This window comes from Chlamydotis macqueenii, chromosome 13, assembly GCF_036417535.1.
Source record: "Chlamydotis macqueenii isolate bChlMac1 chromosome 13, bChlMac1.mat, whole genome shotgun sequence".
Lineage (NCBI taxonomy): Eukaryota > Metazoa > Chordata > Aves > Otidiformes > Otididae > Chlamydotis > Chlamydotis macqueenii.
In genome coordinates, this window is record NC_141568.1 from 14,078,644 (window position 1) to 14,094,126 (window position 15,483).

The window sequence follows — 15,483 nt, forward strand, 5'->3', positions numbered from 1 at the left end:
AGTACAGCTGCTTGACTTGGACAGAAAATCACAGAAAGGAGAAATATGAAAATATTCCAGCAAAATATAAAATAGTCAAGCCTTGTTCTGTAACAGGTTTTGTTCCAGGACACACACCAAGGGATACATTGAAGTTTGGATACTGGGGAGCCCATTTCTGCAGCTGCAGGAGCGTTCTGCTTTTACGGGTGCTTCGATCCACCGTACCGGCCTTGTTCCAAGCCGTAGGGTAAGCACCAGAGCAGAGACGGGCTCTGGACAGACTTCCTCGGTCCCACGAAGGACTGAGGTACGTTTGGGAGCCCTCTGGCCCCCAGCTCCCTCCTTCCCCAGGCCCGGAAGGCTCGAGCGGCCGGCGCGTGTTAACGGGACAGGATCCCAGCGGGATCCTCCCCAAAAACTCCGAGGAAAGGGGAGGCTGAGGGCACGGGGAGGAGAGCAACCTCCACCGTAGAGCGAGTCCGACACAGGGCTGTCCTGCCCCGGGGGCAGCTCTCGGCGGGATCCGCGGGCATCGCCCATGAGGGCTCCGGCCGCGCCTGCAAGCGGGGACACCCAGCGAGGGCTCGGGCTGAGCTCCGGGCTGGGCCCGCCCCTCTCGGCGGAAGCGGCGGTTGCCGGGGAGCTCGGCGGAGTCCGGCCTTCAGCTCCCGGCGGGCTGCCCGAGTCCAGGCCCAGGCTGCGGCCTACTCGGCCCGGTCCCGCCCCCCCAGCCCGGGAGAGCTCCTCCGCGGCCTCCCTCGGTGAGTCCTCTCGGGGGGAGCCGGGCTGGGAAATGCCGGAGCAGGGAGCTGGGGAGGGGGCGCCGTGCCCCTCCCGAGGGCAGCAGGTGCTCAGGTGCTGCAGCCCTGGGGCTGCGCCTCTCCCTGCACACAGGGAGCGACAGGAGCCAGGGAGGGGTGTTCGGGGGTATTCAGTGTCGTTCAGTGGGGTCTTGCATCTCAGCACATGCCCCGGGACAGAGTTTGTGTTGATTTCCCGTGACAGCACAGCCAGGGGAGACTGGACTGCAAGGCACAGCTCCGGTCTCCATCGCTGGGCCCAGCGTTGCATGTCAGGTCCTGTAAACCCAGCATGTGGCTCATCCCGGCCTCAGCGAGGAGCCCCAGGTGTTAAGGTGGGGCATCCCTTGCCTCATTCTTCCCCGCTCTCCTGAGAGAGGACTGGGCTGCAGCTCTGCAATGCCCGCATCAGCCTCTGCCCACCTCCCCGTGCCCAGCACGGCCCTTGTTCGCCTCCTGCTCGACGCTGCTGCTGCAGGACACGCATCTGACGCCTTGGACAGACTGTGCCAGCTGCCTTTCGTGGAATCACAGAATAGTTGGGGTTGGAAGGGACCTTTAAAGCCCACCCAGTCCAACCCCCCTGCAAGGAGCAGGGACATCTCCAACCAGATCAGGTTCCTCAGAGCCCTGTCCAGGCTGGCCCTTGTTTGTCAAGGGCTGTTGGCAGACATGTGCCCAGCTCTAGAGAACAGATATGCCATGTGCAGACAACAGTGCTGCTGTAGCTGGCCCCCTTTGTTTTCAGAGAGACAGAAGAAAAAATGCGTCTTGGAGACTAGCATGTGGGGAAGAGCTGGTGGTACCTGTGGGAACCCGCACAGGGAATAGCATTACAAGGAGAATTGATTGCAGAGGGTACCAAGGGGAAAGCATAGGGATGGACTAACATCACTGGGTGGATTCACAGCACACTGACCCCTAATTCTGCAGGAGGTGAGGCCCCAGATCCATTTGCTTCCCTGTTTTGGTGCAGCCCTGGGGCACGGAAGTTATCCTGGTGCTACTTTCCATTTCAGTTAAACTACTGAGGGAGGAAGCAAACAGCCAAGACCAGCTGCATGGAGATTAGCCCTTTGGTTTGCTGCAGATGACTTGCTCTGCTTATCACAGCTGTGGGATCTTTTTTCCCCCCCACGCTTTTTGCAGAGGTTGACTCATAAAGGCACAAAGCTGGTCTTGCTTCAGCTCTGTGTATGGTAGTGGCTTCCTGGCCAGGGACCCAGGCACACTGAAAATGTGATCTGTGAAGAAGAGAGAGTGCTTGAAAGTCAGACACAGCAGGTTCAGGGCTGGGAAAAACACCTGCCAAGTCCTTGTCCATTCCCACATTTCATGGTTTTTTTAACTATGATGCCAAAAACAAGCCACGAAGGGAAGCTGTGGTTCGTATGGGCTCTGAAAGATCTCGGTTTACCGGGGGCATAAGTTTTTACCATCTGGTAAACTGAGCCAAAGGACACAAGAAGTCCAGTTAATGGTTCTTAAACTTACAGGGACATTCTGGGAGAGGTAGGGCTGGAGCCTGCATTGCTTGAGTCCTAGGCTGGGATCAAGCTGTGGTGGCGAGGAAGTGAGCAGCTGTCCGGGCTCAGACAGGGTGAGTAAGCAATGCTGAAGTTGTTGGGTTACTCTGGCAACTGCCCTGTGCCTCTTTCATGGCTGTGCTGATTCCAGGTGAGCAGGGAACGGGGCTGGTGCAGCCCTGTGGCTAGGAGCAGCATCGCTGCTTCCCTAGTGTGTTCTGCGGGGGGCTAAGGAAGAAAAGGAGTTGCACACATAGATATCTGTTCACTTGGACTGGACCAGACTGCGTTTGCAGAGTCTGCCTGCATCTCATAGCCTGTGGATGCTCTCAATAGTGTCTTTATGGCGGCAGCAGGTTTGGTTCTGTATTCTTGATGTTTAGGTTTCTAACATGGCGATAGAGAAGATGCTTTCCTGGGTACAAATTAGGCAGTGTGGCTGAGCCAGCGATCGGGTCACTGCTGAAAAGGGCTGGCCCTGTTCCCTCTTCCTTTCTCCTCTTGCACTCATAAGCATGGGCTCCTGCTATGTTTCCCTTGTGCTTGCTCCAGTGCTTCTCTGATCCCCCTGCGGAGGTAACAGCTAGGTTACTTTTGGAGAGAAGGGTAAAAGAAGGGTAAACCGGCAGAAAACTAACCTAGCAAAAGAAGTGACTTGTTTCCTGCAGGGGTGGTGAGTTGAATCGGCTCAGCACAGAGCTGTTTGCGCTACGGAGCTGTCACAAGAGGTGAAGCAGGATAGGAATGGCAGTGGAGAAGGTCTGCACATCCCCTTTTGGCAGAAGCAAGCTGTGAGGTTCTCTCGCTTCTGACCCCCGAATACGCTTGTGGTCAGCAGGAGCAGAGCAGCAGCTTGGGAAGTCTGCACTGATCAGTGGTAGCTGAGGCTTGGCGGCTGCTTCTCGGGGCTGGGAGGCTGATGCTGGGGGCTTGCGTCCCATGTAGGTGAGTTTGCTGGAGGTGCCTAGGCAGGCAAGATGCTTACTGTTGTAATAAGGTTGTCTGATCTTGCAAGATCCCAATCCAGAGGTGATGTGACTTGCAAATCAGGGAGTGGGTGTCATTTGCAAATACCCTGCAGCAGGGCAGGGTGCTGTTGGGATGTGAAATGTGACTTGTGTGAAGGTGTAAAATGAGCCTTCCATCCCCCGCCTGCCATCAGCGTGCCTTTCCTCCTTCAATCCCCCACACTAATTGTCTGCTCTGTTACAGGTCTTGATCTCAGCCTGTCATTTTGTGTGTGAATTACTAGGTTTGAAGGTGAGTTCAGACCAAGATCAGATGTGCATTTCAGGGCCAGTAGCTGTTCTGGAGTAATCTCATGGTGAATGCTTTTTTTTTTTTTTTTTTCTAGAATAAGAGAGCCTGTTCTGGCTTAGTTGGATCCATTATCAGGGAGATTACATGATAACAAGAGAGTATCCTTTTATCTCAGGCTGAGAGTCTGTGTCTGCTCTTCAGAAATAGCTTTTCCAGAGCAGCTGGGTACAGACTGTACGTGCATGCCGGTGTGCAACAGGCAGCATTGCTTACATTACCTCTGCAGTTGTGTCTGGGAGATTAATAACAGCTTTTTGCTAATGGGTCTCATGTCAACAGGGGTGATTTAGCAAGGAAGACTGCAGTGCATTAGTTGCCATGACTCAGGCTCACTCAGCCTTGTACTGATCGTTTGTTGGTTTATAAATTAAACTGCAGATGCTGCATCCCATCAGTGCTGGCATGCCAAGGATCCTGAAAGGGGTTATTCCCATCAAGTTGTCTCAGAAATCTTTAAATTAGTGCCTTGGGAGTCAGGGCATGCAGGTTGTAGCCCCAGGTCTTACAGTGATGACAACAGCCAAGCTGCCCTGCTGCATGTTGAAATCACAGTGTGACTCTGATGAGGTATTGAGGCTCTTGTGGCATCTGCCAAAATCTCAGCAGCAGCCTGTGCCTGTTGATGCAGCATCCTGCATCCTCATTTTCTGTGTGGGGAGCAAGTCCCTCAAGTTTCTTGTAGGCAATAAAATGCTCTCTCCAAGGTCTTGGTGAGCATCTCAGGGAAATAGATGCTGGCTGCTCCTGTGCTGGAAGGATTTGTGCTCCTCCTGTCATGAGGAGGAGAGAGGCAGCAGGGACCAGTGTGGGCCAGGGCAGGGATTTGTGGATCTGTGCTGGTCCCTGTTGATCTGCATTGAAAAGTTATTTAGAAATAAAAAAAAATAGATGTTTTTCTAAACAGATAACTTTTCATTCTCCCAGGGAGCTGAGAGACAGCTGGGCTGTTTTTGTCTCAGGACTCTTTCCCAAAAATGAAGCGTCTGACCCTACTCCGTCCTGGAGTGAAGTGTTTTGTCTTAAGTCCTTTTGAGGTTCAGCCCCAGCTGCTCAAGGGCGGTGACAGCATTGGTGTGTCTCTCGTGGAGGATACAGCAGAGGGGTTTACCTGTGTGGGGCAGGGGCTTTGCCTTGCTTTGGGTAGGTTGCGTTTGAACCACAGGGGCTATTTGGAAAGAGCCTAAGGGGCAAGATAATTCAAATCGAAGGCTGAAATGTGTCAGGTGATGTCCAGCTACCTTGTGTTTCCTGTTCACTAAAGGCACACAGGGCGGTTACAGCAGCTCAGCTCCTGCTTGCGTGTCTGCATTCAGTGTTCCCGTATGGGAGAGGAAAGCCAGGCAGGATTTTCAGTACTGAAGATACCAGTGTTACAGCAACAGCGGACATTTCAGGTTCAATGCTGGTAAAAACGCCAGTCAGCCCCATGGTAGGGACAGTGCTGCTTGATCCCTTGCCTCACCTGCATGAAGTCCAATTTGGGGTGGTCCTCTCTGTAGCTACATGTGAGCTCTCTAATGAAGGTCAGAAGTTCATCTATACATATATATACACACATATGTATATTAAATGTAGCTTTTCAGTGGCTCAATGAGCCCTGTTCATTTCTGTTCTCAGTGGTGGTTGGTTTCCGTGGCAGAGGCAGAGCGACGGCACGATGTGTGAAGGGCCATCCAGGATTTCTGGACCCATTCCTCCGGACCCTACGCTCTTCCCAGACCATTACAAGCGCCCTTTCTCAGGTGAGTCCCTGATGCTTGTTACAGATATGCTGGTTGGCATGACACAGCTTGCCTGTTTGATGTCCATATTCTTTGGCATCCTCAGTGGCCTTTTTCTCCACTCACACTGGTGCAGATGCTTCTGCTTTCCCTCAGAAGGTGGTCTGTACAGCTGGTTGAAAGATGGGAAAGCATAAGGTAGAGGTGGAGAGGGAATCTTCAGTGTTGTTTGTAGGCTGTGAGTGAAGAAAACCATGAGGTAAGATAGCTTCCTAATAATCTCCTTTGTCTTTGTAGCTCGAGGGAGGCTGGAAGGGAATGCTCAGAAGCTGGATTTTACCTGTGGCTCCCTGGACCCAGTTCCCAACCCATACCCCACTTTGGGCAGTGCCCACCAGGTCCAGCCAGCCCCCCGCATTCGCCCCAGCGGAAAGGACTTTCTGGAGAAGGGACAGAAGGGGACGCTCAGCCTCTTACTGCAGCTCGATGGGATCTCCCTTGGTGGGGGGCTGCCAGTCAAGAGTAAGTACAGCTGAATTGCTGCTGGCCTGAGTTGCATTTGGGGCCAGGGATGAAGCACTGGGGATTCGGGTGGATTCCTCAGCTCTGCTGCCTGAGGAGAACTTGAGTGTTGCAGGGCCGGTTGCCCCATCTCCTGTGTTTGGCCTGGCAGTGGTGTCCCTGAGCTGTCACCCGTGCTGGAGACTGTGCTGCTGTGGCTTCCCTGACTCCGGTCTAGCCCAGATCTGGAATGGGAAGAGGGATTGTAAAAAAGACTATTTAATTTGGACTTGAGGAACTAGTAATGGATGAGCGATTCTTGAGAGATGCTGGAAATAAATCAAGCCCTTATAGTTTGCTGCCTCTGAATATGACCAGTATATCTGTAGTCTAACTTAAAGATGGATCGATTGGAATCTTAATGTATAGAGGAAGTTTAGCCCGGGCAATTCCTCATTAGTGAAATGAGGCAAGATCTGGGAAGACTGTCTGTATATGTGAATACTGAGAATGTCTTTGTGAAAAATGTTCCCTTCTCCAGGGAGGTCACCCAGAGTGCATTCAGAGGTCCAAGAAGGAGATCATGCTGAGCGCTGGGTGTCATTTGATTAACTTCATGTGCTGGCATTGCCCCCAGGGCTGGGGGCAATGGTCCCAGGCTGGGCAGCCTGGTCCCAGCGTGGTGGGTGCCCGCTGGTGCTTGCCACAGTGCCAAAGCAGGAGGGGAATGGAGGAGGGTCTGGTTGTGTCAGTTGAGATCTTCCCTGTTTTGGGGAGCCCAAGGAGGAATATTTTTTTATTTGAAAACAAAAAATACAATCCATAGCCTTGATTATGTCCCTTTGAATGTGGGACAATGGCTGACCTTGAAACCAGGAACAGCACAGGTTGAAGGCAGCTGCCTTTAACCAGCCCTCTCCTCGCTTCACAAACACCACGGGATACTGAACTGGGAATTGACCTTACTCCCGGGAGGATGCTGGCATGGCTTGTCTGGCATAGTCCAAAAAAGGACGAGTGAGCCACACTCTCTCAGAGCAAGGGAGTCAGTGAACACCAATAATGTGCTGGCAGTCATCTGGGCACTGTGGGATCCTCTGGCAGAAGAGGGTCAACCCAGGAGTGTGTAGCTAACATGGGAAAAATGCACAGATTGCCTGGTCTGCAGGAGAGGGGAGAGCTTGCTATTTCTGTGAGTGGTTGGACCAGCTTTGGAGATGGACCTGTGGGCTCTGGTGCGAGTGCTCCATGAGCCTGTGTCCCTTGGCAGTGTCTGAAGCGTGGACGCTGTGTCTCCTCTTGCTGTGCAGGGAAAGAGTCCAAGGACCACGAGAAGGAAAATGTGAGGCGAATAAAGGAGATTCAGAAGAAGTGCAAAGAGAAGGAGCGAGCGCAAGAGCACAGCCAGCCCAAGCCTGTGAAAGCTCTGTGGAAATCCCAGAAATACGAAAACGTGGAGTCAAAGGTGAAGGTCAAACTGCAGGTCAGTACCCACTGAGCTCTTGAACTCTCCTGGCCTGGGACCCACAGGGTCAGCCATCAGGTTCTGTGGGATGGTGGAGATGGGGGAGTCCCAGAAGCTACGGGTCTGGGGGCAACTTGTTGCTGAAGCACGTTGAGCAGATGTGACAGTGGGGCTGTGCGCTGGGTGAGAAAGTTTGGCTAGGGTCTGGAGAGTGATTGCAGTAATAATCCCCATCCTGTCTGACCACGTAGAGTCCCCACGCAGGGGAAACTGAGAAGAGGAAAATCCCATCACACCATCTTGCCTGGGGGCTCCTACTTGGCCCATCAGTTGTTAGGGATCTAAAGGTGGCTCCTGGGGGTGCAAAGCAGCCCTCACAGACATATTCCCTGTCTAGAGGTGCATCCAGCTGGCTTTTCAGCTTCCCAGTGTTCCGGGCAACACTTGTCTGGGGTTTGTGCCAAAAGGCTGTGGTATTCTGCCCCACAGATCATGGTCCTCAGAGGTAGGTCTTCAGGCTGGGTTAAACCTGTGGGCCCCCAGTGGGCTGTGTATGTCCAGATTCTTCTCTGAGCGATTGTCCTGGTGAGTAACTGCTGCACAGTGTGGGCACACAGACATCTCCAGGCAGTCAGAGTGGAGGCCTCCTAGCTCCAGCACAACCTGCAAGGGGTTACGTACCTTCTGTCCTCTGTACGTGTGCTTGTAGGAGAAGGGATGCAGGACTGTGCTTGTGTCCTCAGGCTTTTTCAACTGCTGAAACGTTCATGGCTTCTGTCCCAAGTGGGTGTCTGGCTCTGTGAAGGTTTTGGTTTGCTTTTGACTTCTTAATTTTTCTTCCTCTGGATATTTTTTTCCTCACCTGGTGGGTTCCAGGTGTTTAAATGGTGCCTCTATCAGAGAGCTTTCTAAAATGCACTGAAGTGGCTGCCTTGATACAAGTGTACCTGTTTGTTGGCCCTTGGGCCAACTTTTGACACTAAAATTACGTGTATTGATAACAACTACAAAAAATGGCAAGATGATTTCCAAGCCAGTGGTTCCAAATGCTGTGTCCTTTCTTCCTGGTGTGCCACCAACCTGTCTGATGTCCACGACCCTTCTACACACAGGAGCAAACCCACATGTGCTTTAGGAACCCAAGCCTACGCTCTTGTTTGACAAATCCTCTGGGTTAGAGGAAGATTGAGATAATTTCCTCTTTTGTTTTGGGGAAAGGGGGTGGTCTCTGTGCAGACAGTTTCTGTGTGGTGCGTTACTTATGCTCTGCGGATTCCTCTGGAGAAAGGTGGCAGGAGGCCCTGGTGCTGACTCACGTAGCTTTAACTGTTGCTGTGGCTCTCCTAGAGCTGAGGTGCCCCTTATGAAGCATCTCCATCTTCTGTGGAGCTGCTGCTCAGAGATTAAGTTGATTCTGTTAGGTCTTGATGTCTAACCCAGAGTTTCTTTTCTTTCCTCTGTCCCTCAGGCAATTAATTGAAGCAGCTGCCTCGAAAAAGGCTCTGACAGTCTCAGTGCTCCCGTGGAGGGAGACGGGGAATGCTGCACTCTGCTAGCACACTCTAAGATCACAGACTTATTTGATTTCAAACCAGCCGTGCTAGGTCAAGGCACCTCTCATTAACTTACCAGAGATCTGCGTCTCCTGGCTCCTGTTGAAAAAAATACTGATCATCTTTGGAGTGTGATCAGTCTAGGCAGTGCTGAGGGCATCACATACCCTGGTCCTTACACCAAAATTACTGATGTCACTGTCCTATCCCCCCTTCAGTCTTTGGGTCTGCCAAGCTAAATGGGCCAGGCAACAAGGAATCTGCCTCGAGGGGACTGCAGCTCACCTGAGAGAGCAGCTGAGACCTTGGGTACCTGTAGAGATCTGGAGGCTGCCCCGTGCAGTTCCTGTCACTTCCAAGAGCAGAGCAGTGCCCTGGTCATATTTATTGTAAGGTCACCATTTGCCGTAGCGTCAACATCCAATTTTCAGGGTTTGTTGGAGGACTGCCTCAGACAGTTTTGTTGCAGACTGCCTGTTAGACATCAAGCAGTGTCACCTTGTAACAACGCTAACCATGGCCTTTGAAGATGCCTCCCAGGTGCAATTCCACCCTCCCAGACTCCCTCACTCTCTGCTCCTCTTTCTCTCTAGAGGAGGGTAACCTCGGATTTGGGGTGCTGAACAAAGCAGCACTTGAGAACAGCATCTAATTTGTGTCAGCGTCATGCCTGCCTGTGCCATTTCATTAAAACTTACTGTAGCAGGGCTCTGCAGTATGCTCTGGATTTGTGGAGGTGGGATGGCTTCTTCTGGGTGTTCACATTCTTTAGTGTTGCCAACAAGGGAAACTGCCATGTCTCTCAACTTTCGGCACACTTATCCCATTTGCCCTTTCCACAGGAAGATTTCTGCTTTTTAAGGAGTCCTGATCATTGTCAGTTTTGACTGTCCATCTGTTTAGATTGTCCCTAGGTCGGGTAGGTATCTCTGTTGGATTATCTGGGGTTGCTCTCCTTTTATGTCTACCAGTAAAAATCAGTAAAATTGAGTCTCCAGTCAATGCTACGCATGCATTTGATCCAAATGTGTGTTTCTGCAGATTTTTTCCTTTTTTTTAAGTGTTTCTTTACAAAGTTCAGTTGCCAGGTCTGAATTTGTTGCTGTACGCAGTCTGATTGCCTTTACTGGCTGAGTCCAGATTGCTTCCCCCAAGAACTTCCGCCAAGTTATGGCAGAAAGAGCGTGCTGTCATCTCCCTGCTGGGAACTTGTGGTTGAGCCTGTGGTTGACCACCCAGACTTTGTTTGGTGGGTTTCTCTTTGCTCCAGCCTTCCTCCGCTACTGGATCTTTTCTTGCCTTTCCCAGGAGAGCTCCCCACCTCCAAATCCAGAAGCTCGGAAATTCCTGAGGGCATATTCTCGCTGTGGCCCTGGGATCAAGCCATGCAGACCGCTGTCCCCAAAGCCTACCAGAACAAAAGCAAGGCTAGACACAGAGGCTTCAGAGGTGCTGGGTGCTGAAACCAAGGTGAGTTGCACACTAATGGCATGCTCCCAGGGGTTTCTGGCGCTTATCCATTGCTCCTGCTTTGAACTCTTCATGTGTTCTTCTGAGTGTTGGGTCAGATGTGCTACGTGAACAGGGAGATCTGTAAATACTAGTCCTGGCTGAAGGAAAGAAGTGGGGCCTTGGTCACTGGGGTGGTGAGACCAGCATTCAAGGATTGCTAATACTACCCTCTGGCTTCATCCTTGCTCACAGTTAAAGAGGTTGTGAAGTTCCCTTTGAAAGTCCTGCCTCCTCACTGTAGAAGTGCCAGTGATCTCAAATTTGCTCTTCCTAGGGCTTTGTAGGAGCTCTTGGGGATTTTGAGACGGCTCTCATCTTAATCAAACGAACTGTGGCTTCTGGAAGTTAGGAAAAAAAATATGGGAAATGGGTGTGCTTTTTAGTAAGGGGAGTTAAATCGGTATTAACAATTAAACCTTTCGGGTAGTCTTGCCTGGGAAGTCCTAAACTGCTCCATGGCTGATGTCTTCTTTCCTTGGGTTCTTTGTTGGTTCCCAAATGCCATGGAGAGACTTAATTTAAACAAGACATAAACTCCTAAGGAGGAAAACCAAGAAAAGAAAACTTTAAACTCCAACCCAGCAACCTTCTCCCCTGTCTTGACCATCAGAGGAGCTGTGAAAGAGGGCACTGTCTCTGGGGAATGCCCCCAAGGACTAGCGAAGTTCCTGCTCTGCCGGGGACTCTGTTGCGTTTACTGGTCTGGTGAGGACCTGACCAGTTTCTCCCCTGACCTTCTACCTCTTCTGATGGGCTCAAAAGACAGCAGTAGGAGCCACATGGGCTATGTCAAGCCTGGTTCTTCCTGTCCTGGCTTTGAGAGCATGGGGTCAGCTTGGGGACCTCAAAAAGAAGGGTTTAGGCTTTGCCTGGCTTTTGGTGTCTCCTGAGATGGGATGGGTCTGTCCTATTGTAGCACACCTGCAATTCTGTGTCTTGTGTGGGTGCCTCTTTGCTGTGTCCCTTATGGAGACAGGGGCAGCTGCCTGTGTGCGTGTGCCGAGCTGGCCCCTGCTGCCTCCCTCCCCTCTTCTTCCAGATCCAGGTGGAGGGCAAGAGCATTGACTTCATTAAGCACAACGCCCGCAATGCCAAGTGGGCCCCGCTGCGGCGCTCCCAGTCCCTGCAGGCGCTGGACGAGCTGCTGGAACAGAAGCACCAGGAGCAAGAAGAGTACAACGCCAAGCAAAAGGGCCACGTCCCCCAGTAGTACGTATGCCCCTCCCTGGTCCATGGGACTTTCTATAACAAGCCCACTGCACTTCACCATGTCCCCCAGCTTCTGCCTAGAAAGATGAGGGGTTTCTCAGCTTAAGGAGCATCCCGTGGCCAATGTGACTGTGCTCAAAGAATTTTGTCTCCTCCTCCCTTGCATGCTGCTGTACAATGATGCTGACATGAGGATGCTGTGTGCTCTGAGAAGTGTGCTCCTGCCCCTTCATGAGCCTTGCTCCACATGACATAGCTTCAGTATTAAAAGGTCTGGATTTGGAGAGTCAGATGAATGCCTCACAAGCATTCATCCTGCCTTGGACCCAGAGTCTGAGGAACATCCAGTTAGTGACTTGCATTTTGGGGTTCCCAGTGGGTTCTGTGGCCCCCAGCAAGCAGCTCCTGGGTGACCCTGTCCTAGGACTGACCATGTTGTCAGTCCCTTGGCTCTCTGCTGTGTCTGCCATTCCCTGCCAGCATCCCTGGCTGTGAGCTGCTCTGCCCAACTTCATTCTGTCTGTGGCTCACAGATGATTTTGAGAGGACTCAGGGGCCTGGGCCAGAAGCAAAAAGCAGAAGGCCTTGTCTCCAAAGAGCTTGTGTTGGCCTCAGTGTGTGTCTTCTAGCTGCCCTTCAGTGCACATGGAGCATGTTTGGTAGGCCATGCATGTGGGCTAAACCCAAGTGTATCCCTCCACGGTGAGGGCATGTGCCGGCGGGGTGGGGCTCTGTGGTCCTCAGACAGCGCTGTGGAGACTAGCGGGGTCTGCAGGGCCCTATTCCTGGCCTCTGCCTGCACCCCTGGGCGACCACTCCTGCCAGATGCGCTGACACGTGCCTTCGCTTGCCTCGCCAGCCTGCTGGAGAGGAAGGAGCTGTGGCGCAGACAGACGGAGGAGCGGCTGCGAAACCTGCCAGATCCCGACACGCCGCCTGGTCATACCATGATGCCGGAGAACCAGCGGCTGGAGACCCTCGGCAATCTGAAGCAGAGTAAGAGGAAAAGAAATGGAAATTCCAACTTAGAAAAACAGGCGATCCTAGCCAGGATTAGGGAGAGGGGAGTTCTGGGGCACAGGTTCCTGCCACTTGGAGAGTTGCCTGGAATAAGGGGCATAGCTGGGATGTTGCAGGAAGAGTTGCACTTGAGCTGCGGGCGTGGAATATGCAATCTCCTTCAGATTGGTGGGACCTGGAGGTTGCAGGACTGGCTCTCTGAAGCATCAGTGGACCTGACATTAGGGTTACTATTGTTCTTAAAATGGTAGGAAGATTTTGGTTGGAAGGGACCTTCAGAGGGCTGTAGTCCAGCTCTTGCTCAAAGCAAGGGTACTTCAAAGCTGGAGCAGGTCAGTTGGGTCTTCATCCAGCTGACCTTTGAATTTAAGGATGGGTGTTCTCTCAAAGTCCTTGTTCCACCATTTTCGTTACTGAGGATGAGGTGATAGCATTAGGAAAAGGATGGCTTTCTTTGCTCTTCCATTTCTTCAGCTTTTGGTTTTTTTGGGTTTTTTTTTGTTTGTTTTTGTTTTTTTTTTTAATTTTACAGCCCAGGAGCAGCTGGTAAAGGACCTGGTGATGCTGCCAGTGCATGCAGACACCCTCAGCATGCAGAAGAGGCGGGTAGAGCTGGAGAGGAAGCTCTCCCAGATAGAAGAGGCTGTCAAAATTTTCTCAAGGCCCAAGGTTTTCATCAAGCTGGACTCCTGAGCCGGTGGGGCTGGGTGTGTTGTGCTGCTGTGTGTGAACATTCGTCGTCACTGAGAAGGGACGAGCATCAGTTTGGACAGGAAAGGAAGGCAAGTTCAGGACCCTAGGCCCACACAGGTGCCAATACAGCATCCAGCGTGCAGCTGGCATCTCTTTCTCACCGTCCAGCATCTCCTCCAGGGAAAAGGGAGGGAGGTGCCCTAATATACTTTCTCCTTTGTGGTCTGGAGAACAGTTTTCTCTGTACTGCTTGACTTCTCAGAGGTCAGCTCTCTGCTCTGGATCCATGGCATCACCTCTCATTTTCCCATTTTTTCCCACTTCTGGAAACTGGTAGGAGGTCTTCTGTGTGACTGCCTGTGGTGTTCCTTATCCCCTGACTTTCTCCTGAGCTGGTCCATGGTCATGGCTCATTCTGGGCACCTGCAGGGTTGTCTGCACACAAACCCTGCGCTGCACGTCTGCTGTGCGTGCCCCGGTCCTGTGCACTGACCCATCCTGCTCACACAGCTGATGCCTCTGCACTCTCTGACCTGCTGGCTGGGCTCGGCAGCTTGGGGACAACGAAGAGGCGTAGAACTTCAGTGATTTCTGCCCAGGGAAGAGCTAGGCTGGCTGCATGGGGATCTGGCAGGATGTTTGGAGGAGCCTTTGTTGTCTGTGAGGCAGGATGTGCTCCAATAAAGCATTGTTTCTCTCCTTCAGCGTGTGTGCAGCTGTCAGTGGGCTCAGCAGGGCCTGAGGAGTGGTGGTGGGCAGCAGAAACCAGCAGCACTGATGTAGTGCAGGCATGGGGAGAGCCATGGGTCCTGGTCCTGCTTTCTGCGGAAGTCTGAAGTGGCCAGGCAAGTTAGGCTTCCCAGGGCTGGGTGCTGGGACATGGTGGTGGACTCGGAGAGAAGGTCCTGCCAGATCTCAGTTTGCGGGCAGGCAGGACATGGCCGGACAGGTGCTGTTATGGAGGTGAGCTCGCTGCCTCTTCACCTTCAGGTACCACATAGGGACCTGTGCAGACCTTTGCAGGGATCCTGCTGCGTGAAGTGTAAAAAGATTTAGGCTAGAGGGGATTGCTGGGGGGCTCACTCCATCTCCTGCTCGGCGCAGGGCCAGCTCTGCAGCTCGGGGCCTTGTCCCGCTGAGTTGGGAAATCTGCAGGATTGAGGTTGCCATCACCACCTTGCTGGAGCTCTGTGGCACCCTGGGACGTGGGGGGCTGGTGCTCCTGCCAAAGGCCAGGAAAGCTTTCAGCACTCGGTGGGCTGGAGGAGCTGAGATGCCAACTGGAAAATCTCCCCACGCTCCCCTGGGGCCATCCCTGGGGCGAACACTGCAGCCAGGCTGAGCCAGCTGGATGAGAGCTGCGCTGAGAGCGGCTGGGGGCCACGGACACCAGCCCTGTGCACCTCCCTGCCCTGAACCGTCCTGGACCAACCAGCCCTGCTGCCTGCTCTGCTCCCTCACCCCTCTGGGCCGCGGCTGCATATCCTGAGTGCCACCCCACTCAGCAGCCTCAGACGTCCCAGCGTCCGCCCTTGCTGCTCTCCTGCCTTCCCAGCAGGGCTGGGGCTCCGGATGGACGGTCGAAACCTGAGTGGTTGGCGCTGTCCCTGAGCTGCACATCCTGCTCTTCCTCGCCCAGTCCCACCACGTGCCCTGGAGAGCAGCGCCAGCGAGAGGACCCTGTGTTTGTAGGGCCCTGGCAAACAGGCTGGCAGAGCTGGCACAGTCAGGCCCTTGGCGCTAAACCAACCAAGCAGCTCGGCTGCTGGTGAGGTTTTGGCTACACTGGCACAGGTGCCTCGTGTGGTTTGGTTCTCAAGGGTCAGCGAAGGCAACAGGATGCAGTCCCCCCATCTCTGCGGAGGCAACCGGCTCTGCCGCTTGCTGGGGTGCACACTTGTGCCTGCGCCCAGCATCGCCCCACGGGAGCCAGGCCAGGGCACCCAGCGCCGTCTGTGCTCCCTTCCCACAGGGTTTAATCCGAGGGCCATGGGAGAGCCCTTGTGCCATGAAGGGTCTGGCACTGCGCTGGGGCCCTCACTCCACTGCCTGAGCACCCATCTCCAGCTCGGGCAGGTGGGCTGGAAGAGCTCAGCCCTCAGGTGCACCCTGCCTGCCAAACCTTGTGCCTGGGCTGCTGGCCACCACATCACCGGTGGTCACTGCGGTGCTGTGCTGTCC

At 53.3% G+C, this 15,483-nt stretch overlaps 1 protein-coding gene across 2 annotated transcripts; it reads left to right on the top strand.

The window, feature by feature from the left end:
- The first annotated feature begins 622 nt into the window (after window positions 1-622).
- On the top strand, window positions 623-14,002 carry ENKD1 (enkurin domain containing 1). Of its 2 annotated transcripts, none has more exons than XM_086758139.1 (8): window positions 623-743; window positions 5,246-5,370; window positions 5,647-5,871; window positions 7,161-7,333; window positions 10,177-10,338; window positions 11,420-11,589; window positions 12,449-12,585; window positions 13,142-14,002. In XM_086758139.1, the coding sequence occupies exons 2-8, from the start codon at window positions 5,286-5,288 to the stop codon at window positions 13,300-13,302; spliced, it is 1,113 nt and encodes a 370-aa protein (XP_086614265.1). In that variant the 5' UTR covers window positions 623-743; window positions 5,246-5,285; the 3' UTR covers window positions 13,303-14,002. The 2 variants fall into 2 exon arrangements, with proteins under 2 accessions (XP_086614265.1, XP_086614266.1); XM_086758140.1 differs by having other exon boundaries at window positions 655-743; window positions 5,268-5,370.
- The last annotated feature ends 1,481 nt before the right edge of the window (window positions 14,003-15,483 follow it).

Coding starts and splice junctions, on each gene's coding strand:
- ENKD1 (XM_086758139.1), top strand. CDS start 5,286: ATGTGTGAAGGGCCATCCAGGATTTCTGGACCCATTCCTCCGGACCCT. Junction 10,339..11,419: donor TGCTGGGTGCTGAAACCAAG/GTGAGTTGCACA, acceptor CTCTTCTTCCAG/ATCCAGGTGGAGGGCAAGAG. Junction 12,586..13,141: donor CCTCGGCAATCTGAAGCAGA/GTAAGAGGAAAA, acceptor TTAATTTTACAG/CCCAGGAGCAGCTGGTAAAG.